The 27,615-nt window shown below is 38.3% G+C and overlaps 1 protein-coding gene across 10 annotated transcripts in view; it reads right to left on the bottom strand.

Annotated features, from left to right (window-relative positions):
- PHTF1 (putative homeodomain transcription factor 1) overlaps positions 1 to 27,615 on the bottom strand; it is a 61,403-nt gene that overhangs the window by 29,656 nt on the left and 4,132 nt on the right. For 4 of the 10 annotated variants that reach the window (XM_032249715.1, XM_032249710.1, XM_032249711.1 and 1 more), the window contains 2 exons: positions 12,145 to 12,214; positions 11,508 to 11,666 (listed from right to left, as the gene is read on the bottom strand). In XM_032249715.1, coding sequence (XP_032105606.1) covers positions 11,508 to 11,666; positions 12,145 to 12,214 — 229 coding nt within the window. Of the gene's footprint in view, positions 1 to 11,507; positions 11,667 to 12,144; positions 12,215 to 22,507; positions 23,036 to 27,615 lie in introns of all 10 variants that reach the window. The other 6 variants (XM_032249714.1, XM_032249717.1, XM_032249718.1 and 3 more) reach the window with 3 other exon arrangements.

Below are 27,615 nucleotides of genomic sequence, written 5' to 3'. Positions count from 1 at the left end.
GAATATTTTCCAAAGCTACACAGAAAGCAAAGAAAAAAGATGGGAACTCAACCTAGGTAGTCAGGCTCCTGAGTCCTCACTCTAAAATTACTATGCTATATTGCCTTTTCATTTCATATATAACAAAGAGGAAATACATATACGTGTGCGTGTGTATATATATATACACACACACACACACACACACACACACACACACGTATGAAATGCAAATTAAAGCATATATATAAAATGTTTAAAGTAAATGAAAGAAATGGAAAAATATCAAAGATTATTTCCATATTTTAACATATTTCAGATTTTCACATAAATAGTAATTCTTACTCTATACAAACTATTCCTGTGTGGAGAAAAAGTTACCTCTTTCATGCCCTAATAAAATCCCAATGCTCAAACACAATAATAAAAGTACCCAAACAATATACTATAGACTTTTTTGACTTGAGAATGTGAATATAAAGTTACCACTAAAAGTAAACACCATGAAGATAGGGAGTTTTGTCTGAGTTGTTCACTGTTATGTCTAAAACCAGTACCTGGAGCACAGAATAGGCACTCAATATATGCTGGATAAATGACTGAAATACTATCAAAGTGAATTTGACATTTAAAAGTAGAAAATTTACCTTAGCATCTAGAAGACTACTTGGCACAGACACAATAGGCTTCAGTATTTGTTGACGCAACTGAGTTAATGTAATAATTTCACACAATGTAATTTTGATCACATCCATACAAATCATCTCAATTGACAGTTATGAATAAAGAATTTGGCTGGTGGCTGGGCATGGTGGCTCACATCTGTAATCTCAGCACTTTGAGAGGCCTGGTGGGTGGATCACTTGAGCCCAGAAGTTCAAGATCAGCCTGGGCAACATGGCAAAACTTCATCTCTACAAAAACTCCAAAAAAATTAGCTGAACATGGTGGCACATGCCTGTGGTCCCCCTCACAGCCTACTGGGCAGGCTGATGTGGGAGGATCATTTGAGCCCAGGTAGTCAAGGCTGTAGTGAGCCAAGATCGCACCACTGCACTCCAGACTGGGCAACAGAGTGAGAACTTGTCTCAAAAAAAAAAAAAAAAAAATTGGGGGTTGGTGAAACAAAAATGGACAAATGGGATCACATCAAGTTAAGCCAAGATCACATCACTGCACTCCAGCCTGGGCGACAGAATGAGACTCTGTCTCGGGAGGCAGGGCTGGAGGGAGGTTCTACACAGCAAAGGAAACAATCAACCAAGAGAAGAGACAACTCACAGAATGAGAGAAAGTAAGTGCAAATTATCCATCTGACAAGGGATTAATAACCAGAATATATAAGGAGCTCAAACAACTCTATAAAAAATAATCTACTAATCTGATTTTTAAATGGGCAAAAGATCTGAACAGACATTTCTCAAAAGAAAACATATGGCCAGGCGCAGTGGCTCCAGCCTGTAATCCCGGCACTTTGGGAGGCCGAAGTGGGTGGATCACAAGGTCAAGAGATCAAGACCATCCTGGTCAACATGGTGAAACCCCGTCTCTACTAAAAATACAAAAAAAAATTAGCTGGGCATGGTGGTGCGTGCCTGTAATCCCAGCTACTCAGGAGGCTGAGGCAGGAGAACTGCCTGAACCCAGGAGGCGGAGGTTGCGGTGAGCCGAGATCGCGCCATTGCACTCCAGCCTGGGTAACATGAGTGAAACTCCGTCTCAAAAAAAAAAAAAAAAAGAAAACATATAAATGGCAAACAGGTGTAATAAAAGGTGCTCATATCATTGATAACAGAAATGCAAATCAAAGCCACAATAAGATATCATCTCACCTCAGTTAAAATGGCTTTTATCCAAAAGACAGGCGATAACAAATGCTGGAAAGGATATAGAGAAAAGGGAACCCTTGTACACTGTTGGTGGGAATGTAAAGCAGTACAATCACTATGAAGACCAGTTTGGAGGTTCCTCAAATAAAAATAGAACTACCATATGATCCAGCAATCCCACTGCTGGGTATATGCCCAAAAGAAAGAAAAACGGTGGTCAGGCACTGTGGCTCATGCCTGTAATCTCGGCATTTTGGGAGGCCAAAGTGGGCAGATCACTTGAGGTCCGGAGTTCAAGACCAGCCTGGGCAACATGGTGAAACCCCATCTCTACTAAAAATACAAAAATTTGCCAGACATGGTGGCAGGCACCTGTAATCCCAGCTACTCAGGAGGCTGAGGCAAGAGAATCACTTGAACTCAGGAGACGGAGGTTGCAGTGAGCCGAGATTATGCCACTGCAGTCCAGTCCCTGGGTGACAAAAAGAAACTCCATCTCAAAACAAACAAAAAAGAACAAAAGAAAGAAAGGAAATCAGTGTTATCTGCACTCCCACATTTGTTGCAGCAGTGTTCACAATAGCCAAGATTTGGAAGCAACCTAAGTGTCCATCAACAGATGAATGGATAAAGAAAATGTGGTATATATACACAATGGAGTACTAGTCAGCCATAAAAATAAGATTCTGTCATTTGCAACAACATGAATGGAACTAGAGGATTTTATGTTAAGTGATATAAACCAATCACAGAAAGACAAACTTCACATGTTCTCACTTATTTGGGGGAGCTAAAAATTAAGTGAACTCTAGGAGCCAGAGAGTAGAAGGATGGTTACCTGAGGCTGAGAAGGGTAGTGGGGGTGGAGTGGGGGATGGGGATGATTCATGGGACAGAATGAAAAATACCTAGTATTTGATTGCACAACAGGATGACTATAGTCAATCCTATGTTATTGACTATACAGTCAATAATTTGTGTATTTAAAAATAACTAAAAGAGTATAACTGGATTATTTGTAACACAAAGGATAAATGTTTGAGAAGATGAATACCCTATTTGCCATGATGTGATTATTATGCATTGCATGCCTGTATCAAAGTATCTCATGTACCTTAAAAATATATATACCTACTATATATCCACAAAAATTAAAAAGTTAAAAAAAAAAAAAGAATTTGGTTGGCGTTTGATCCCAGTTCCTGGGAGGTAACCTATAAACCCTTGAATTTCCTAAATGACAGAAGTACCTTTGCTATTCACTGTGGGCCCCTTGTGCCAGAATTGATAGTTTATGCTAACGAGGTACCTAGGATGGCTCCTGGTCACCCCAAAAAGACCAACCATGTGATTAAAGGTTTGGGTCTTTGAGCCACATTAGGAGACCTCTGAGGAGTGAAGGGGGATAGAGGCTACATTCAACCACATGTCAATGATTCCATCAATCAGGCCTAAATAATAAAGTCTCAATAAAAACTCTACATACCAAAGCCTCAGGGAACTTCCCTGGATGGCAATATTCTGCATATTGCTACCTGAGGACAACAGAAGCATCCTGTTTGGAACCATCCCAAACACTCCCTTATATCTCTCTTCTCATTTATATCCTGTTGCTATAATGAAACTCTAATTGTAAGTTTAGCACCTTCTGGAGTTCTGAGAGTCATTTCATCCAATCATCAAACTTAAGGGAGTACGTGGGAGATTCCCAAAACTGTAGCTACCTGGTCAGAAATGAGAGTAACAGTGGGGACCCCCAAACTTGAGGCTGGTATCTGAAGTGAGAAGAGTCTTGTGGAGGATTGTGCCCTCAACCTGTGAAGTCTGACCCAACTCCCAGTAACAGTAAAAAACGCATTATATTGGCTGGGCGTGGTGGCTCAAGCCTGTAATCCCAGCACTTTGGGAGGCCGAGGTGGGTGGATCACGAGGTCAGGAGATCGAGACCATCCTGGTCAGCATGGTGAAACCCCGTCTCTACTAAAAATACAAAACATTAGCTGGGCATGGTGGCACATGGCTGTAATTCCAGCTACTGAGGAGGTTGAGGCAGGAGAATTGCCTGAACCCAGGAGGCGGAGGTTGTGGTGAGCCGAGATCGCGCCATTACACTCCAGCCTGGGTAACAAGAGTGAAACTCCGTCTCAAAAAAGCATTAAAAAAGCATATACACACATTTGTTCCAGATTTGTAGTTCACCTCAAATGCCCATCTTTTCTAAAATAGTAAGAATAAAAATACTTCTTTAACATGCTAAAGAATATATAACTAAAATCAATACACATCATATGTTAGTGAAGACATTCTGAATCAGGAATAAAACAAGAATGACCACTCACTGTTATCACTTAACATTACTCTGAAAATGCTGACTGATTTGGTGAAAGTAAATGAAATGTATGGGAAAGGAGAAAACCAAATTTTCAACATCTGCCACCTATATGGTTGTATCATTATAAAATCTAATACAAGCACTGAAAAACTATTAGAATTGATGACAATGAGTTTAATAAAGCAGCTGGTTATAACAATTATAAACCAATAGCTTTCAAATGTGACAGCAAAAACCACTTAAAATTTGTGGAAAAAAAAAAAGACTTTAAAAGTCATGTATTTTCAGCAGCAGCAACAAAAACAAAATATTTTAATTTCAGGTGGATATCTCCAAGTATCTCTCAGCAGATGAATGTATAAACAAAACATGGTATATACATACAATGGAATGTAATTCAGCCTTAAAAAGGATGAATTCTGAAACATTCTACACGGGTGACCATGATTATGCTAAGTGAAATAAGCCAGTTACAAAAGGACAAATACCATATGATTCTGCTTATATGATGTTCCCAGAGTAGTCAAAATTACATACATAGAAAGGAGAATGGTGCTTGCCAGGGACTAGGGGTAGGGGAAATAGGGAGTTTAATTGATATGGAGCTTGAGTTTGGGAAGATGAAAAAATTTCTGGGAATGGACGGTGGTGGTTGCATTCCAGTATCAATATACTTAACGCCACTGAACTCTACACTAAAAAATGGTTAAGATGGTGAACTTCATGTTGTGTATTTTACCACAATAAAAGTATATTGAAATTAACTTTAATGAGATCTAAGCAAGCCTTATAAGAAAAAAATGCAGGGCTGGGTATGGTGGCTCACACCTGTAATATCAACACTTTGGGAGGTTGAGGCAGGAAGATCACTTGACTCCAGGAATTCAAGACCAGCCTGGGCAATATAGCAAGACCCCATCTCTTAAAAAAAAAAAAAAAAAAAGTAAAAAATTAAAAACACTAGTTGGTGGCACACACCTATAGTCCCAGCTACTCAGCGGGCTGAGGTGGGAGGACTGCCTGGGCTCAAGGCCATAGTGAAGTATGATGATGCCACAGCACTCCAGCCTGGGAGTAAGAGCGAGATCCCCTTCTCTATTTAAAAACAAAAAAAAAGGAAAAAATCCTGCAAAGCTTTACAGAGGGATAAATAAAAGTCCCGATTAAGGCCGGGCAGTGTGGCTCACACCTGCTGTAATCCCAGCACTTTGGGAGGCTGCGGCGGGTAGGTCACCTGAGATCAGGAGTTCGAGACCAGTCTGGCCAACATGGCGAAACCCTGTCTCTACTAAAAAATACCAAAAAATTAGCCGGATGTGGTGGCATGCGCCTGTAGTTCCAGTTACTCAGGAGGTTGAGGCACGAGAATCGCCTGAACCTGGGCAGCAGAGGTTGCAGTAAGCCAAGTAAGATCGTACCACTGCACTCCAGCCTGGGAAACAGAAACTCCGTCTCAATTTAAAAAAAAAAAAGCCCTATTAAAAGGAGAGAGAGATCATATTTCTGTATAGGAAAGGGAATATTGTAAAGTCAAATTTTCTGTCCATCCTCCAAAAATATATGGATACATTTATATATGTGTATGTGTGTTGGGGGAAAGGTGGATAATCAGAGAATTACAATCCAAATTCCAGTATTGTTGATTTTAGGAGGCTTTTTGGTTTTAGTCATGATAAAATAATGCTAAACTATTTTGGAAAGGATAAACAAGAAAGCCTGATAAAAAATGTGTGAAAGCAGAATAAAGAAATACGTGGCCGGGCGCAGTGGCTCATGCCTGTAATCCCAGCACTTTGGGAGGCCGAGGTGGGTGGATCACCTGAGGTCAGGAGTTTGAGACCAGCATGGCCAACATGGGGAAACCCCGTTTCTACTAAAAATACAAAAATTAGCCAGCTGTGGTGGTGGGTACCTGTAATCCCAGCTACTTGTGAGGCTGAGACAAGAGAATCGCTTGAACCCGGGAGGCGGAGGTTGCAGTGAGCCAAGATCATGCCACTGTACTCCAGCCTGGGCAACAGAGTGAGACTCCATCTCAAAAGAAAAAAAAAAAAAGATTTTTCCTCCTCTATGTTAATCCATATTAAATAGATGCAGTAATGAAAGTAGTGTGGTACAGATATAAGAATAACCAGAAATTAACAGTACAGAGTATGTAGTTCAGAAACACACCATGGCAAATATGAAAATTTAATATATAGCATAGATATGAGAATAACCAAAACTGAATATGTAATCTAGAAACAGACCATGGCATATACGGAAATTTTATATAATATCTATCAACAAGGAAGAAATAAATAATTTAATGATAAATGTGTAGAAAAAAATACTTAATTTCATCCTTTCAAGTGACCAAGGAAATGCATATTCAACAAGCAAAATATTTTTTGCATGTTAAATTAGGTAACAATTTTTTATTGGGGGAGGGGCAGAGGTACAGTCAGGGTCTTACTCTGTCAGCCACGCTAGAGTGCAGTGATGAATCATAGCTCACTGTAACCTTGAACTCCTGGGTTCAAGTGTTCCTCCCACCTCAGCCTCATAAGTAGCTGGAACTACAGGAATGCACCACCACGCCTGGCTAATTTTTTGTATTTTTCTTTTTTTTTGTAGAGATTCAGTCTTGCTATGTTTCCTAGGCTGGTCTCAAACTCCTGGCCTCAAGTCTTCACACCGCAGAGCTTCCCAAAGTGCTGGAATTACAGGTTTGAGCCACAGCTCCCCACCTAGCTAACAATTTTTTTAATTATAATAATGCTAACCATGGTAAAAATAAGTACTCTCATCTATTGCTTTCCAAAAGAACTGTGGCACCAGCGATTTCATTATATGTACTAAAAGCCTTAAATGTCCACATTCTTTGATCTGTTAATTCAATTTCAATGAATAAATTCTAAAGAAATATAAGGAAAACTTATATTTTCTATTAATCCAGTGGCTCATGCCTGTAATCCCAGCACTTTGGGAGGCCAAAGCGGGTGGTTCACCTGAGGTCAGGAGTTTGAGACCAGCTTGGCCAACATGGTGAAACCCCTGTCTCTGCTTTAAAAAAAAAAAAAAAAAAAAAAAAAAACAGGCATGGTGGCATGTGCCTGTAATCCCTGCTACTCGGGAGGCTGACACAGGAGAATCACTTGACCCCAGCAGGTGGAGGTTGCAGTGAGCCAAGATCGTGCCACTGCACTCCAGGCTGGGCAACAGTGTGAGACTCTGTCTTGGGGGGGGAAAAAAAAAAAAAGGAAGGGAAGGAGGAAAGGAGGAAAGGGAGCTACAGAAATAGCCTCAATCTTCTTAGAGAATACATAAGTAACCATGAACAGAGTGTTGGTAAAATATGATAAACCCCATTCTGGTGAGGTCTCAGAAATGAGAAGTAATATGTTATTAGAAACTGAAGGAAAAACAATCCTTGTTAGAGAGTCGCAAAGAACTTGGCTGAACTGTATTTGTGGTCTAGTACGCTGTGGAAAGTGAAACTTGTAAGTTATGAAATTGCATATTTAGCCGAAGCTATTCTGAAGCAAAGTGTTAAAGGTGCAGCTTGGCTCTTCCTATGTGCTTATAGTAAAATGTGAGAAGAGAAATTACTTAAAAGGTCAAATTGTTAAGGAAAAAGGAAGCATAACTTAAAGATTTGAAAAGTTCTCAGCCTACCCACATTGTAAAAAGTGAGAAAGCATGTTAAGGAGGTCCCCAGTCACATATAACCACTTGGTTATAGTTTTGGGATGAGTGCCCTTATAGAAGTGCCCTTATAAATGACTCCTAAGAGCTTCCTTGCCCCTTCCAGCACACGTGAGGACACAGCAAGAAGACTGATACCTATGAATCAGAAAGCAGGCCCTCACCAGATACCACATCTTCTGGCACCTTGATCCTGGACTTCCCAGCCTCCAAAATTGTCAGAAATAAATTTGTGTTGTTGATAAATCACCCAGTCTATGGTATTTTTCTTATAGTAGCCTGAACAGACTAAGACAGAAAGGTTACATAAATTACAGTACTCTTACATAATGGACTATTAAGAAGCTATAAAGGCCAGGTGTGGTGGCTCACACCTATAATCCCAGCACTCTAGGAAGCTGAAGCAGGAGGATCACCTGAGGTCAGGAGTTCAAAACCAACCTAGCCAACATAGTGAAACCCCATCTCTACTAAAAATACAAAAATTAGCCAGGCATGGTGGTGTGTGTCTGTAGTCCCAGTTACTTGGGAACTGAGGCAGGGGAATCACTTTAACCTGGGAGGCAGAGGTTGCAGCGAGCCAAGATCACACCACTGCACTCCAGCCTAGGCAACAGAGTGATGCTCCGTCTCAAAAAAAGAAAAAAAAAAAAAAAAAAAGCATTTATATAAAGATGCTTACGATAAATCCATATGACAGACTACATATGACTTTACATACAATAGATTGTACAGACATTAAATTTCTTTTTAATTTTTTTTTTTTTTAAAGATGGGGTTTCGGCCAGGTGTGATGGCTCACACCTGTAATCCCAGCGCTTTGGGAGGCCGAGGTGGGTGGATCACTTGAGGTCAGGAGATCAAGACCAGCCTGGCCATCATGGAGAAACCCCATCTTAAAATAAAAAATAAAAAAAAATTTAAAAAGATGGGGTTTCACCATGATGGCCAGGCCGGTCTTGATCTCCTGACCTCAGGTGATCCACCCACCTCGGCCTCCCAAAGTGCTAGAATTACAGGCATGAGCCACCACGCCCGGCCTAAAATACTTTTAAGTGATGGCCCGCCCATATGATAAATCATTAGGCGACCATTAAAATGATGGATATGAAGACTTAATTTAAATCAAATAAAATTTAAAATTCAGTCTCTTATTGACACTAACTGCATTTCGAATACTCAATAGCCACATGTGGCCAAGCAGCTACTACATTGGGCAGCACAGATGCAGAACATTTCCATCACAGATATTCTAATAAATGACACCTTCACAAATTAAAAAAAAAAAAACCTACAGATTTGTAAATTCATACATCTATTTTTCACTCTATAACTTAAAAAAAATTTTAACTGACACAGATAAAAGTAAATAACCCATAATTCTTTCACCTTAACCCAAATTTCTCCCGCTCTTTGTTCTAATTAATGTCTTTTTGCACAGGTGTAACCATAGTATATACTGCCTACTTCCTTGGTAGACAATGAGAATACAGTTGTAATATATTGAATCCATGCACACAGTTAGAAAACATCAGGTAGTGATGTGTAGTACAGAAATTAAAACTGATTCACATGATAGTGACTAGAGGGTATCAGGACTACTTAGAAATATAGATAAGAATGGCCTCTTTATGAAAGTTAAGCTGAGATTTAAAGGTGAGAAAAAAGCCAGCCATTTGAAAAGCCTTAAGAATGCTTCAAATGGCTAGGCGTGGTGGCTCATGCCTGTAATCCCAGCACTTTGGAAGGCCAAGGCAGATGAATCACCTGAGGTCAGGAGTTTGAGACCAGCCTGGCCAACATGGTGAAACCCGGACATGGTGGCATGTGCCTGTAGTCCCAGTTACTCAGGAGGCTGAGGCACAAAGAACTGCTTAAGTCTGAAAGGCAGAGGTTGCAGTGAGCCAAGATTGCACCATTGCACTCTAGCCTGGGCAAAAAGAACAAAACTCCATCTTTTAAAAAAAAAGAATGCTTCAAATGAAACAAACGGCTCTGTGTGAAGAACAAAAAAAAAAGGACATTATGCCTAGAGCCAGCATGAGAAGAATAGTAAGAAATAGTGCGAGATGATGTCTGAGAGGAGAGCAGAGAACAAGTCCTGTAGGATATATGCCATGACAAGAACTTTGGATTTTTATTATAAGGTCAACAGAAGTCATTACGGGGTTTTTAGCAGGAAAATGACATTATATGGCTTCTGTTTTTAAAAGATTTCAATAATTGCTGTGAAAAGAATGATTGGTAGAAGGCTCAGAGCAGATGTTATTCCAGTGGTCTAGGCAAAGAAATGCTGGTGCTGTGGACAAAGATCGTGGCAGGAGAGACCATGATAAATAGAATGAAAAATTTGGATGAAGAACTCATAGACTTGGTCACAGATTATAAGAGTTGATGGTAGAGTAGTGTAGGAAGATTTAATTTTTCACCTGAATACTAGGTGACTGATGGTATCATTTAGTGAATTGGAGATGTAAAGAACAACAAGTTTATACACACATATCTAAAAGTCAAGAATTCCATTTTTTTTATGTAATTAAGTTCAAGATACCAATTAAATCTCCATATGGAAATGTCAAGCAGGCAATTAGATTTACAAGTCTGAAGTTCAGCAGAGAGATCTGGCCTGAAGATACAGATTTGGGAATCATCAGTATATCAACTACATTTAAAGCAATAGGGCTTAATGAGAGTACTTAGAGAACAGAACCTAGGGTACAAACTTTAGGTAATCCAATATTCAGGCTGGACGCAGTTGGCTCACACCTGTAATTCCAACACTTTGGGAGGCCAAGGTGGGAAGACTGCTTGAGCCCAAGAGTTCAAGACCAGCCTGGGTAACATGTCATCACCTTGTCTCTACAAAAAAAAAAAAAAATACAAAAATTAGCTAGGCACAGTGGCATACAACTGTCGTGCCAGCTACTTGGGAAGCTGAGGTGTAAGGATTGCTTGAGTCTGGGAGGTCGAGGCTGCAGTGAGCTGTGATCGTGCCACTGCACTCCAGCCTGGGTGATAGAGAGAGACCCTGTCTCAAAAACAAAAACAAAAAAACACACATACCCAATATTCAAAGGCTCAAAGGTCATACACAAGAAAAGACTGAGAAGACCAGTGAGACAGATAAAAAGAAACTCAAGTGAGGAGAAAGAGTTAAACAAGTATGTTTGCTCTCTTCTAGCAGATAATTTTAAGATGAACCCTGAATGGTGTATGTATCTTCATTTCTGCGTACTTTTTATTTATTTAGTTTTTTGAGACAGAGTCTTGCCCTGTTGCCCAGGCTGGAGTACAGTGGTGCAATCTCAGCTCACTGCAACCTCTGCCTCCCAGGTTCAAGAGATTCTCCTGCCTCAGCCTCCTGAATAGCTGGAACTACAGGCACCCGCTACCTCGCCTGGCTAATTTTTGTATTTTCAATAGAGACGAGGTTTCACCATAACAACCTGGTTGGTCTTGAACTCCTGAACTTGTTGGTCTCGAACTCCTGAACTTGTGATCTGCCCACCTCACCCTCCCAAAGTGCTGGAATTATAGGCAAAGCCACCATGTCCAGCCCATTTCTGCATACTTTAAACTGTGAAATGAAAGGATAAATGTAAAAATAGTAGGTCTTCATTATCTAATAGCAAAAGCAGCAAAAAGAAACTGTCATTGCTTATTCCAGCTCCCCCAATTACCTTGCATGAAATAAAGCAGTAACAGCCAAACAAAGATTCTTAAAGAGGTAACCTGAATCCACCAATTGCTGAACAATGGAAAAAATACAACTCGAACAAGCCCCTTCCGAGTCAGAGATGTCCATGGAATTTCAGGTTTTGCTTTGGCAAATGTTGAGCCTTTAAACATACAATAAAACAAAACATCAAACATTTATATACACCATATTGATGCCCACCTGTAGCACTACATTAAAACAGGTGAGTACAAAAATCAGCACAAAACCTGTTCAGTTAAAAAAAAAAAAAAAAAAAAAAAAAAAACTCTCTTACATGTTTGTTAAATGTAGTAACTTCTTGCTTCAATCACTAGGACAGAAGCTCAAAATAAATTAGGCTTCCTTGAATGTTAAACAATATATTTATCTTACTTATACAACAAAAAGTCTCTATGTTCACCCCTCTTTAATATGAATGCAGTAATTTATAGAGCCACAGAGTACTAAGGCTGAGGGGGAAAAAGTACTACAGCCTGAATGATGAGTAAAGTGTTACATTCGAAAATTAAAGCACACTATCATATAGAAAAGATATTGAAAAATAAGTATCACTGTGAAATAATTTAATAATGTACATAAAAAACAATTTAAGAACTCACCTCTGATTAAGTCAACGTCAATCAAGTCTGGCTTTATATGGCCCATCTTTTTTGGTTTGTTTTTGAAACCCTAAGAATAAAACAAAACCAGAAATAAAGAAAAGCCCTTTTATTTATTTTTTCTTTTTTTGAGACGCAGTTTCACTCTTGTTGACCAGGCTGGAATGCAATGCTGCAACCTTGGCTCACTGCAACCTCTGTCTCCCAGGTTCAAGAGATTCTCCTGTCTCAGCCTCCCAACTATCTGGAATTACAGATGCCTACCACCATGCCTGGCTAATTTTTTGTATTTTTAGTAAAGATGGGATTTCACCATGTTGGCCAGGCTGACCTCAAACTCCTGACCTCAGGTGATCCACCCGCCTCGGCCTCCCAAAGTGCTGGGATTACAGGTCTGACCCACTGTGCCCAGACAGAAAAGCCCTTTTAAATACAAAAAAATAAACTTACACATTTCTTTTTCTCTATATCTGACTCCTTTTTATGGGGGACACCTTAATCCTAACGCTCCTTAAAGGAACTTGCCACTAATATATATTTTGTTTTAGTTTTTAATCTTCTCAACTAATACATCCATATACTTTATTACTTTCTAAAATATTTGAATGTGACAAAAGATCAGTAAGTGAAAAATAATAGTCCCATGAGCCATCTCTCCTCTCCTCTGAATTTCACTCCTCAAAAACAAGTTAACTTCCATCTTTTGCTTTTGGTTATTTTTAATTGACATGTAATAATTGTACATACTTATGGGGTAGAGTGTGATATTTTAATACATGTATGCAATGTGTAATGATCAAACTATATCTATCACCTTGATCATGTATCATTTCTTTGTGTTGGGTTCATTCAAAATTCACCCTTCTAGCTATTTGAAAATATACAATAAATTGTTGTTAATAAGTCACCTTATAGTGCTACAGAACACTAAATCTTATTCCTATCTAGCTGTACTTCTGTATTTGTTAACCAACCGTTGGTATTTCTCATTCCTCCCTCTTACACTTCCCTGCTTCTAGTAACTATTATTTTACTCTCTACTTCTATCAGATCAACTTTTTAGCTTCCATGCATGCATGAGAACATGAAGTATTTATCATTCTGTGCCTGAATTATTTCACTTTTCATAACGTCCTCCAGTTCCATTCGTGTTACCTTGAATGATACAACTTCATTCCTACAGCTAAATAGTATTGCATTGTGTATATATACCACATTTTCTTTATCCATTCATCTGTTGATAGATATGTACACTGAATTCCATGTCATGACTATTGTGAATAGTGCTGCAATAAACATAGGAATACAGATATCCCTTCAACATACAGATTATCTTTCCTTTGGATATATACTGAGACTGCTGGATCATAGGGTAGTTCTATTCTAGTTTTTTGGGGGAACCTCAATACTGTTATCCGTAATGGCTGTACTAATTTACATTCACATCACCAGTGTATAAGAATTCCCCTTTCTCTGCATCTTTGCCAGCATTTGTTATCTTTTTGTCTTTTTGATAACAGTCATTTTAACTGTGTTGACATGATATCTCACTGTGGTTTTGATTTGCATTTCCGTGATGGCCGGTGATGTCGAGCATTTTTTCATATACCTGTTAGCCATCTGTATTGTCTTCTTTTGAGAAACGTCTATTCAGCTCATTTATCCATTTTAAAATTGAAGTATTGGGATTTTTGCTTTTGAGTTCTTTGAGATCTTTATATATATTAATCCCTTTTCAGATGAAAGTCTGCAAATATTTTCTCTCATTCTGTAGGTTGTCTCTTCACTCGATTGTTTCCTTTGCTGTGTAGAAGCTTTCTAGTTTGATAAAATCCCATTTGTCTATCTTTGCTTGTGACCTGGGCTTCTGAGGTCTTCTCCATAAAATCTTTACCCAGACCAATGTTCTGAAGCATTTCCCCTGTTTTCTTCTAGCAGTTTCAGGTCTGACATTTAAGTCATTAATCTGTTTTGGCTTGATTTTTGTATATGGTAAGAAATAGTGGCCAAGCGCAGTGGCTCCCAGCACTTTGGGAGGCCAAGGCAGGAGGACACTTGAGATCAGGAGTTTGAGACCAGCCTGGCCAACATGACAAAACTCTGTCTCTACTAAAAATATAAAACGTAGCTGGGCATTGTGGTGGGCGCCTGTAATCCCAGCTACTCAGGAGGCTGAAGCAGAACAATCGCTTGAACCAGGGACGTAGAGGTTGCAGTGAGCTGAGATCACACTACTGCACTGCAACCTGGGCAACAGAGCAAAACCCTGTCCCTTAATTAAAAAAATAAAAATAACCTGTACATGCTAATTATTAATTATCTTTTAAAAGTCAGATATTCAACCATTAAAATTAATGCCAAAATTAAAGGTTAACAATAATTTGCTATTTACCTCTTATGGACATTGAATCAGTATTGATCTTTAGCTCTGTTTAACTTAACAGATGCAGTCAATTTCTCTTAAGTGAATCCTATATATTTCTATGCAACTAATCATAAGCCGTAGATTTTACAGAAAAATGTTCTAAAATCCTAAATGTAATACAATTAAAGAAGAATCAAAATTTGTAAATGAGGCAACTCAAGGAAAAAACCCTTTGATGAAACAGAAGAAACATGTACACTAACTTTTGAAATATGAATTATTTTCATGAGAATAACAATTATCTTGTATACTATATTGAAAATCAAAAATTAAAATTTAAAGGTAAAATATTATTTTTTACCTTTTTGGACATTTGTACCAGTGCTATTCCCCATCACTTTAGAGCCGAAATAATGTTTCCACTTTCTTTGCTTTCTAGACTTTTCTCCAATAATTTTACAGAGTTAGAATTAGCATTAACTAGAAGTAAAACTGTCCAAAACTCCCTTAGCAATAGAAACACATTTATTCATTCACTCAGTCAACAAATATTTGACAAGTTTCTATGTGTCAGGTACTCTGCTTGAGCTAGGTACAAAATAATAAGTCAAACATGGCTCTATCTTCAAAGAACGTACAGCATAGAAGGAAACACAAACAATAAGGCCAAATATACAAGGGTTTCTCAGGAAAATGCCCTCTGAATCTCCCCATTTTTTTAGCTTCCTAAAGGGACAGAAATCATTAATAAATTTATGACCACTGATCTTAAGGGAGATTAGGAAAGTCACTATATACTGTTGTATATTTTGTACTGAGGGAGAGTAAAAAACACATTCCATACTTTTGCATTAGAATCCTTCTCCTTTATCTTCCACCGTGCATGTATGTATAAGAGGAAGTACATGCCAGGCACCATCCTAAGGGCTTTACATATAGTCATGCATTACTTAATGACGGGGATGCAAGAAATTCATCTTTGATTTCACTGTTGACTGAACATCATACAGTGTAGTTACACAAATCTAGATGGTATAGCTTACTACACACCTAGGCTATATGGTAGCCTATTGCTCCTAGGCTACAAATCTCCCCAGCATATTATGAAGAAGAATATTTAGGCAATTTTAAACACAGTGGTATTTGTGTATCTAAACCTAGAAAAGGTATAGTAAAAATACAGTGTAAAAGATAAAAAATGGCACTGGTTGCAGTGGCTCAAACCTGTAATTCCAGCACTTTGGGAGGCTGAGGCAGGCAAATCACCTGAGGTCAGGAGTTCAAGACCACCCTGGCCAACATGGTGAAACCCCATCTCTACTAAAAATATAAAATTAGCTGGGCATGGTGGTATACGCTTATAAACCCAGCTACTCGAGAGACTGAGGCAGGAGAATCGCTTGAACCTGGGAGGCAAAGGTTGCAGTGAGCCAAGACAGCACCATTGCACTCTAGCCTGAACAACAATAGTAAAACTCCATCTCAAAAAATAAAAAATCAAAAATCGTACACCTGTATAGGGTACTTATCATGAATAGTACTCTCAGGACTGAGAGTTGCTCTGAATGAGTCAGTGAGTGAGTGGTCAATGAAAGTGAAAGACTAGTACATTGCTGTAGTACACTACTGTAGACTATACAAACACCATAAACGTGGGCTATACATTTTTTAAAATCTTCCTTTCTACAATAACCTTTTTTTTTTTTTTTTTTTTTTTTGCTCTGAGACAGAGTCTTGCTCTGTTGCCCATGATGTAGTGCAATGGCATGATCACAGCTCACTATAAGCTCATTCTCCTAGGCTCAAGCAATCCTCCTACCTCAGCCTCCCAAGTAGCTGGGACTACTGCACCCAGTTATTTTATTTCTTTGTAGAGAAGAGATCTTGCTTTGTCACCCAAGCTGCTCTCAAACACCCGGTCTCAAGAGATCCTCTTGCCATGGCCTCCCAAAGTGCTAGAATTACAGGCAGGAACCACCTTATCACCCAACCTGTTCCATAATAAACTTAGCTTACTGTAATGTTTTCATTTTATAAGCTTTATAATTTTTTTAACTGTTTTGTAATAACAGTTTAAAAACCACACATTTTCTTTATAAAATTTATTAAGCTTTTTTTTTTTTTTTTTTTTTTTTTTACTTTTTAAATAAATACTAAAACAAACACACATAGCCAAGGCCTACATAGCGTCAGGATCATCAATATCACTCTCTTCCACCTCCACATCTTGTCCTACTGTAGGGTTTTCAGGGGCAATAACATGCAGGGAGCTAACATCTCCTATGATAACAATGCCTTCTTCCAGAATGCCACCTGAAGGACCTGCCTGAGACTGTTCTACAGTTAACTGATTTCTTTCTTTCTTTTTTTTTTTTTTTTTTTTTGAGACGGAGTTTCGCTCTTGTTACCCAGGCTGGAGTGCAATGGCGCAATCTCGGCTCACCGCAACCTCCGCCTCCTGGGTTCAGGCAATTCTCCTACCTCAGCCTCCTGAGTAGCTGGGATTACAGGCACATGCCACCCTGCCCAGCTGAATTTTTGTATTTTTAGTAGAGATGGGGTTTCACCATGTTGACCAGGATGGTCTCGATCTCTTGACCTCGTGATCCACCCGCCTCGGCCTCCCAAAGTGCTGGGATTACAGGCGTGAGCCACCGTGCCCGGCCAACTGATTTCTTAATAGAGGGAGTCCACTCTAAAATAACATTTAAAAGTATTGTAAATATATAAACCAGTAATATAGTCATTTATCGTCAAGTATTTGGTACTGTACGTAAACTGTATGCTATACTTTTTATGACTGACAGTGCATTTGGTTTGTTTACTCCAGCATCACTCCAAACACATGAATAATGTGTTCTGCTATGAGTTTAGGATGGCTACAAAATCACTAGGCAGTAGGAGTTTTTCAGCGCCATTATAATCTTATGAGACCATTGTTGTACAAGCGGTCCATCAATGACTGAAACATCATTATGTGGCATATGACTATACTTACATTAACCTGTTTGACTCATTTAGTCCTTACAAGTGTCCTATGAGATCAGTACCTTTATTTATCCTCACTTTACAGATGAGGCAACCAAGGCAGAGATTCCAACCCTGTCATTCTCACGCTAAATTCTGTGCTCTAACCACTTCACTATCCTGCCTTTTGCTATATGACGCAAAATGCATCCCTAATCAATGTAGAGAGAGGTTTTGTTTAAGATCAAACAAGATTGCTTGAGAGGTTCAATGGACACTATGAATGGATTTCCTTATTGGCCACAACCTCTACCCCAGCAGCCCAGGAAAAGGCTGTAGGAGAGAATCAGGATAATCACTAGCTGCCAGAATAGTGGTCTGGAAATTCTCTGCAAATCCCCAGCCACAGGCTGTATGCAGCCCTCTCTATTGTTTGCCCCCAACATAACTGTGCAACATCATCACAAGCTCAGAACCACTTGACAAATGTAGTTCCTACTTTTTGGAAGAGGAACAAAAACACTAGAGGTATTGGTGCAATATAATTGGACTTTGTATTAAACAGGCAATAAAAAACAAGTGAAACTCTGTAACATATCTCTATTTCCTAGTGTGCTGAAATTTTCCATTTTATTACCATCAAAATAATTGAACTGTTTATACAGTCTGGTAGAGAGAGGGAAGTTACCCCTGATTTAGGGCATATGTTGAACAACAAAACAACAATTACAAGGCAAGTATAGCACAAAGATTTCTACAAAGAAAAATAATATCTAACCTGATACCTGAAGGATGTATAAGAATTTGTAAAGTAGCACATGGGATATAGCAAAATGAGGAATCAAGAAAAGGATAGGATCATGCCTGTAATCCCAGCTCTTTGGGAGGCTGAAGCAGGCTGATTGCCTGAGCTCAGGAGTCCACGATCAGCCTGGGCAACATGGTGAAACCCTCTACTAAAATACAAAAAATAAGGCAGGCATGGCAGCATGCACCCATAGTCCCAGTGACTTGGGAGGCTGAGGCAGAACAATTGCTTGAACTGGGGAGGCGGAGGTTGCAGTGAGCCGAGATCACACTACTGCCCTCTAGCCTGGGCGACAGAGCGAGACTCCGTCTCACAAAAAAAAAGAAGAAAAAAGAAAAGAAAAGAAAAGCATATGAGATGACCCATGAATAAGAGACAGCATGTAAAAACAAAAGAAAGTTTAAGAAGGCCCAAAGCATAGCGTGGAAGTGAGAAGAGGTCCAGACATGGGTAAGAGAGGTAAACTTGTGAGGTGAGAAGAAGCCATAATGTGAACACTATAATGCTAGGGAGTACGATTTTATTGTAAGGATACTAGGAAGTCAGAAAACAGTTTTAAGTATGAGAAAAACAAATTTCTGTTAAAACAGAAACCAAAAAACAACAACCTGGCTTTGTTATAGAGAACAGATAGAGAGTAAGGAGAGACAGGAGGCAAGAGAAAGCAGTTAGAAAGTTAAAAAACCTACTCTGGTAATCTAATCAGGAGTGGGCAAAATTTTACTACAAAGGGCCAGATGGTATTTTAGGCTTTATGGACTATACTGGGGGTTCCCAACCCCCAGGCCATGGAATAGTGGTCGGTGGCCTGTTAGGAACCAGGATGCAAAGCAGAAGGTGAGTGGCAGGTGAGAGAACAAGAGAAGCTTCACCTGTATTTAAAGCCACTCCTCGCTGCTCGAATTACCACCTGAGTCCCACCTCCTGTCACATCAGTGGCAGCATTAGATTCTCACAGGAGTGCAAACCCCATTGTGAACTGTACATTTGAGGGACCCAGGTTGTGTGCTCCTTATGAGAACCTAATACCTGATGATCTGTCACTGTCTCCCATCACCCCCAGATGGGACTGTCTGGTTACAGGAAAACAAGCTCAGGGTTACCACTGATTCTACATTATGGTGAGCTGTATAATTACTTCATTATATCTTACAATGTAATAATAATAGAAATAAAGTACACAATAAATGTAATATGCTTGAATGATTGCAAAACCATCCCCCCCACACCAGTCCACGGAAGAACTGTCTTCCATGAAACTGGTCTCTGGTGCCGAAAACAACCACTCAGCCACTGCAGCACTAAAGCAGACACAGACATTGAATATAAATACGTAAAGCACTAAACCTGTGTTCCAGCTAGATTTGCACATAGGCAATAGTTTGCCAACCAGATGAGTAGACAATAGGTCAGACCAGGTAATTAGAAGCAAGAACTGGGAAGAGGACTCATGTTCAAAAGATATTTAGCAGGTATAATCCAGAAGTACTGATAACTGAAAATGTGAGATTAGTGTGAAGGTGAAGAACTCTCAACCCTGACTTTAGTACTTTAGCAATTCACTGAAGAAGAAAGGTAAGAAAAGGAAAAGAATTGGGGTCACGGGAGGGAAGGTCACATTCAGCTCACATTCCACTGGCCAAGCAAATCCCGTGACCAAGGTGGAAGTCTGTGGGGCCAGGAAGAATTCTCCTCTTATAAGAAGGCACTGCAAGTCACATGACAGTAAGTGCAGCCATATAACCTCCTTATAGGTAAGAATAATTACAGGTAGTAATTAGGAAAATTACTATAATATACAGTTAAGTCCATCTGATTCTAAAGTTCTTGCCTAAATGCTAATGAAATTTATTGTTTTTGCCACTGGTATAAATAAAGCATATTGGTATAGCCAATATACCTAAATGCTCATATACCTATTCTACCCATCTTATAAGTAGATACATGTATATCCTATTACTCAGGTAACTTCATTATATTTGGTTTTGGAAGAAAAAATGTTTTAAAAATTGAATCTTTATTTGTATTAAAACAATACTCATATTACAAGGCTAACAAAAAATAACCTTCCAGTCTCACCCTTCCTTACCCTTGATTCATACATCCTAGCTATTTCTTTTCTCTTTACTTCTAAAACAAAATATTTACAGTGCTTTTAACAATTTCAGATGTTATCCATTCTTTCTTACTGTTGAAGATGAGGAAATAACTTTCTTATTTAGCCTTTCTCTGCCTCAATTCCTTCACCTATAAAAAAGGGATGATAACAGCACATACCTCATAAGATTATTGTGAGGATCAATTAAGTTTGTGTGTGTTAAAATAATGCAAGACATATACTACACACTATTAATGATTATAACATCACCAAACACACATGCCCTCCTGAACTATAATTTTTCCCCCAATAGGACTTTATCACCAATTTTTGTTAAATCAATGTTCAGAGAGTTATAATACTGTTCACAGCTAAGCCAAGTACTGAGCTATTTTCCTCTCATAAATTTTTTGCTTGTCCCAAAACTGTAATTGCCTCATTTTTTTCATTCACTTAATCTTCTATGCATCTATTACTAATTCATTTTCAAACTCCCTCTGTTACATATCTGCTTCTACTATGCTCATACACAACATGTATCGGCTTATTTTTCCTCTTTCAAGATGTCTATACCAATTTTCTGTTCTCATATTCCATTCTGGACTGGTTGTTTTCTAAGTCAGATATAAGCTATCATCCTGAGACATTTGAAATTATCCTGGAATTCCTTTTACTTCTGTGTTCGCTATCCTGTTTTCTGATACTATGAATTCCTTTCTGGCTTATTCATGGATTATAATACAGTACATGTTCACCCACGGCTTTCTGAGGAAGTATGGGATATAAATTTTAAAAGTTGAAGTTCAAAATATATCAGTGGTGCCTCTGCAGTTGATTAATAATTAGGCTGGGCATGAAACTTTAGGTTGAAAATCACTTTCTCTCATGTGCCACTGTCTTTCACCTTCCACTGAATAGTCCATTATCTTTTAGCTTCCAAATGAGCTAGAAGTTGCTGCTAAGGGGCAGTATCTCTGACTCCCAATTTTTGTCTATATGGTCTGTTTTGATCCTTCACTCTGCTCCATGCTTAACCCAAGCTCTAATTCTAAATGCTCTGAAATTTCACGATAATGTTTCTTAGTGCTGACGACTCAAAAGATTCTTTTTTCCCCTTTTTCTTTTGACACAGTCTCACTTGTTGCCCAGGCTGGAATGCAGTGTTGCATTCACGGATCTCTGCAGCCTTGAACTCCCAAGTTCAAAGGATCCTTCCACCTCAGCCTTCTGAGTAGCTGCAACTACAGGCACACACCACCACACATGGCTGATTTTTCAATTGTATTGTAGAGATGAGATCTCACTTTGTTGCTCAGGCTGATCTCAAACTCCTGGGTTCAAGAGATTCTCTTGCCTCAGCCTCCTAAAGGGCTAGGATTACAAGTATGAGCCACCATGCCCAACCAAAAGATCCTTTTAATCTGGAAATACATATACAATACTGCATTTCTAGGGAAATTTTATTTGAATTAGTTATTAGATAATTTCTTCCTCTATATATATTCCCTTTTTCTGGAACATCTATCAGTTGGATGTCATATTTCCTGCATGAATTGCATTCCCTTTGCTATTTTCTTTTTTGTTGTTCTTCTACACTACTTTTCTGGGAAATGGCCTCACCTTTATCTTCGAACTTTTCCATTGATTTTTATTTATGTATTTATTTTTGAGACAGCGTCCCACTCTGTCACCCAGGCTGGAGTGCAGTGGCACAATTATGGGTCACTGCAGCCTCAACTTCCCAGGCTCAGATGATCTCCCACCTCGAGTAGCTGGGACTACAGGCGTGCAACACCAAGCCCAGCTAATTTTTTGTATTTTTTATAGAGACAGGGTTTCACCATGTTGCCCAGTCCAATATTGAACCCCTGGGCTCAAACGATCCACCTCAGCCTCCCAAAGTGCTGGGATTACAGACAGTCATGAGACACTGTACCCAGCCACCACTGAATTTATTCTGATTCAGTTTCTAGTCTTCTCACTTTCTCATCTATAGTCTATTTTTTAATCATTCTTTAATTTAAAGCTGACAGATAAAATTCTATGTATTCAGTGTGTACAACATATCCTGAAGTAGATATACATTGTAGATTGACTAAATCCAGTGAATTAACACATGTATTACCTGGCAAGGTTATTTGTGTGGTGAGAATACCTAATATCCATTTTCGCATTTTTCAAAAATACAACATACTTTTATTAACTACAGTCACCAATGTTACACAATAGATCTCCTGAAGACATTGCAGTCTTTTTATAGTATCCAGTTCCTTAAAGGTAGTGATTATATTTGATCTTGTGATTCCTGCATTGCTTTTCTCTTTTCTTTAGGTCTTAAATATTTGATGATCTTTAATTATCCATTTATAATTCAGCTCAGTGTGCAACGGGCAAAGGATTTTGAATAGTGGGCCTCACTATAGAGGGGTGGTCAGCCATTTCACTTTTCAGTATCCTTAGGTTCTCTTTGGTCAGTCAGTTTCGACGAAAAGGAATTCCAGTCTTCTGTTTGCAGGTTATAAACCTGACCACCAGACTTTCACTTAATCCCATTAGTGCAGCATCTCACCAGACTCTGGTTTCTTTCTGGTCTTCCAGAATCCAGAACTTCTCTGGCTCAGCCTCTCCAGAAAGCAAGCTTCAATCCGGTCTTCTGTCAGAGGAAGACAAGTGTAACTATGTGGCTACATGGAATAAGGAAGTTCTGGGGTAGGTCTGTTATCCCTTATACACATGCTCAAACAATCCTGACTTTAGTTCTACCTCACTCCTACAGACAGACCCGAGACATCCAATTCCTGAGTCTTTCAGAAGTTAATCACAGGGGTTTTACTTGTTTCCTATTAGCTTTCCTATTACAGACATTTAGATTTTTATTTTCTTCATTTTCCAGCCTTCAAAATTGTATTGATAGCTCTCATTTACTGCAGTCTCTTCTTCCATTCTTTTAGTCCTTGTAGGCTGACATGTTTTTTTCTTACTTCTTGTTATTTTAACGAGGTTTCAGGAGAGACTCATGCATGTATTTAAACTATTGTTTTATTTTTTGTTTTTTTTCAGGACAGGGTCTTGATCTGTCACCCAGGCTGGAGTGCAGTGGCACAATCATTGCACACCACAGCCTCAAACTCCTGGGCTGAGGCAATCCCCTCACCTCAGCTTCCCAAGTATCTGGGACTACAGGCACATGCCACTACACCCAGCTAATTTTTTTATTTATATTTTTTTGTAGAGCTATGATCCCCAGGCTTGTCCCAAACTCCTGGCCTCAAGCAAAAACCTCAGCTTCCCAGGGTGCTGGAAATAGGTGTGAGCCACCATGCCTGGCCTCAAACAGTCATTTTTAATGAGGAGTGTCATCTAACAGATAGCCACCATCCTGCTTAAGAAATAAAACATTATAAATACAGCTGTAGGAGTCTCTGTGCCTTTTTTATTCTCTAAGTACAAAACCATGCTAACTTCAGTGATTTTTGTTCATTCTAATTTTTTTAATATACAAAAAAGAAAATATTAGAATGTTTTGCTCATCTTAGCAAATGTATCTCCAACAGTATGCTAAAGAGTCATAAAAGGGGATGTTCTACATTCTTATTTTAGGCTTATTTTGGAGGACTAAGTTAAGCTTCATCATTGAAAATAATGTTATCCATTAGATTTAATATACTCTCTCAATTAAAAAATTTTAGGGCTGGGTGTGGTGACTTACATATGTAACCCAGCACTTTGGCAGGCCAGGGCAGGAGTTCAAGATCAGCCTAGACAACATGGTAAGACCCTGTCTCTACAAAATATAAAACATTTTTTTAAAATTTAGAAAACAATTTTCATTGTGAATATGTATACATTTATATTTTTTGTGAAATACTTTATGATTTTTCCTTTTTTTCTAAACAGAATCACACAATATGTTGTCTTTTGTGTCTGGCTCCTTTTACTTAGCACAACATTTTTTATATTCATCCATGACGTAATACATATTAACAGTTTTTATTGCTGAATTGTATTTCATTGTATAACACATTTGTTTATACCAGTTGATTAACCAGTTGATGGACATGTGGATTTTTCCTATTTCTGGCTATTAAGAATAGTGCTACTATGAACATTTGCATGTACTTATGTTTTCATTTCTATTGGATAGAAAATGTTAAATATAGTAGATACCCTAAATTTAGGTACATACCCTAGAAGTGGAAATGTTGGGTCATGTGAGAAGTATATATTTAACATTTTAAGAAACTACCAAACTATTTTCCATTTTCCATGCCCACCAGCAGTATAGAAGAGTTGTGTTTCCTCCATCACCTTGCCAACACTTGGTATCATCCGTCTTTTTAATTTTGTTCTAACAGATGTATTAGAGATGTTGTAATGTAAATCTTCCAACTCTACTCTTTTTGAATATTCTACATCCTTTGCATTATATACATATATTTGAGAATTAGCTCATCGATCTCTACCAAAAACAAAAGTCTGCTGGAATTTTGAAGGGATTACTTTGAATATATAGATACATTTGGAGAAAACTGACATTTTAACAATCTTGAATCTTCCAGATCATAAACACGAAATGTTACTCCATTTATTTAGACCTTCTTTAATTTCTCTAAGCAATGTTTTATAGTTTTCCATGTATGGGTCTTACACCTTCTATGTCAGCATTCCTAAATGTTTTATTTTCTCTGATGCTATTATGAATAAAATTGTTTTAATTGTATTTTTAGTTACTCATTGTTGGTATATAGAAATACAACTGATTTTTGTATAGTGATCCTGTATTTGAAGACTTTGCCACATTCGTTACTATAATTTTTTTATATACTTAGGATTTTCTAAATACTGGATTATGTTGTCATGAGTAAAGGCATTTTTATATTCCTTTCCATCTCAATGCCTTTCATCTCTTTTCCTTTGCTTATTACATTGGGTAGGACTCCCAATACAGTGTTAAATAAAAATGGTAAGAGCAGATATCCTTGCATTGTTCCTTATATTAGGGTAAAACATTCAGTCTTTAACCATTAAGTGTGATGTTTGTTGTAGGCTTTTCCTAGACAACCTTTAATAAGTTGAGGAAGTTCCCTTCTATTCCTAGTTTATAGTTAATGGGCATTGAATTTTATCAAATGCTCTTTCTGTATTTACTGAAAAGATCATATGATTGTCCTTTATCCTATTAATATGGCATATTACTTTGTTTTCAAATTAATGCATTCCTGGGATAACTCCCATTTGATCACAGTAGATAAACCATTTTATGTGTTATTGAATTGGTTTTGTTAATATATTGTTAAAGATTTTCACACATACATTCACAATGAATTTTCTTATGGTGTCTTTATCTGGCTTAGGTATCACAGTAATGCTAGTCTCATAGAATGAGCTGATAAGTATATTTCCTTCTCTATTTTCTGAAAAAGTTTGTGTAGAATTAGTATATTTGTTCTTGGCCTAATTAACTTCTACTCATGCTTCAGATCTCATTTTAAGCATCAATTCCTTTTTGAAAGCTTATCTGACCTTCTTAACTAGGTTAATGTGATCTTGCTCACTGCAACCTCTGCTTTCCACGCTCAAGTGACTATCCTGCCTCAGCCTCCTGAGTAGGTGGGACTACACATGCGTGCCACCATGCTCAGCTAAGTTTTGTATTTTTAGCAGAGAAGGAGTTTCACCAGGTTGCCCACGCTGGTCTTGAACTCTCAAGCTCAAGCAATCTGCCTGCCTCGGCTCTCCCAAATGCTAGGATTACAGGCATGAGCCACCATCCCAGGACTTTTTTTTTTTTTTTTTTTTTTTGAGGCAGGGTCTCTGTCACCTAGACCTCTGGGCTTAAGCAATCTTCTCACCTCAGCCTCCTGAGTAGTTAGAACCATAGGCAGATGCCATCATGGCGAGCTAGTTTTTATTTTTATTTTTTGTAGAGACAGAATCTCCCTATGTTTCTCAGGCTAGTGTCAAACCCCTGGGCACAAGCGATCCTCCCACATTAGCCTCCCAAAGTGCTAGGATTACAGGAATGAGCCACCTTGCCCAGCAACTAGGCTCATTTATTTATCTTATTATAAGTGTAGTAGCTTGCAAATAGCTCTCTTCTTAGTATTTGCCACAAAGTAATTTGTATGTATTAGAAGGATTATTTTTATTATTGTTTCTCATCTACTTCATCATAAATTCCATGAAAAAAAACATTGAATGCAGCTGGGCAGAGTGACTCATGCCTATAATCCCAGCACTTTAGGAGGCCAAGGTGGAAGCGCTGCTTGAGCTCAGGAATTCAAGACCAGCCTGGACAACATGGCAAGACCCTGTCTCTACAAAAAAATTAAAAGTTAGCCAAGCCTGTTGGTGCATGCCTGTGGTCCCCGTTACTGAGGAGGCTAAGGTGGGAGTACCACTTGAGTCCAGCAGGTTGAGGCTGCAGTAAGCCATGTTTGTGCCACTGCACTCCAGCCTGGGTAACAGAGCCAGACCCTGCCTCAAAAAAAAAAGAAAAAAGTATTGAATGTTTTTACTCATCATTATGTAGGCATAGCTAGTGTCTAACACATAGCACATAAGCAGTGAACAAATATTTGTTAAATATGTAATGGATGCATTCATTTTATTTTTGCCATTTCTTTCCCTGTTTTGCTTTGATTGATCACTATTTTCTTTCTCTAGATTCTTTAATATTAATATGATACATTGTAAACCTTCCTAGTCAAATTAGATATTTTTTGTTAATATAGACATTGAGAATAATAAGTACTACTCTGGAAATATTCCACAGATTTTACTATAATGTCTGTATTTTTATTTCTGCCTTTCAAAAACAAAGATACGATGTGACTCCTCTACTCAAAAACCATTGAAACCTTTCAGTTTTCCACAGAATAGTATTTAAAGTTCTGAGTCAAGCAGTCAAGTAACCTCCAAACAAATTTACAGCCTAGCACTCCATCTATGTAGCTTATTCTCCAATCATATTGGGCTACTTGCTCTTCCCTTAAACAGTCTTCTACTTCTGTTTGCTAATACTTTTCCTCTTGTGCTCAGCACCTAACAAAATGCCTTAAACACTGTAGCTCAATAAATGCTTATGGAAGAGTTCATACCATTTTTCATAATCCAAGATCTTTAAAATTTATGTCTTTTATAATTCTGAATGATACTTTTACATATATAATTTTACTTGCATAACAGTACCGTGATATATTAATATTTTTATTTTAAAATTTTTCTGTTTTA

Source organism: Sapajus apella, unplaced genomic scaffold, assembly GCF_009761245.1.
Source record: "Sapajus apella isolate SASKATOON/1434 unplaced genomic scaffold, GSC_monkey_1.0 scaffold69, whole genome shotgun sequence".
NCBI lineage: Eukaryota > Metazoa > Chordata > Mammalia > Primates > Cebidae > Sapajus > Sapajus apella.
Note: the sequence above shows the minus strand (reverse complement) of the source record. Positions and strands in the feature narration are given on the sequence as shown.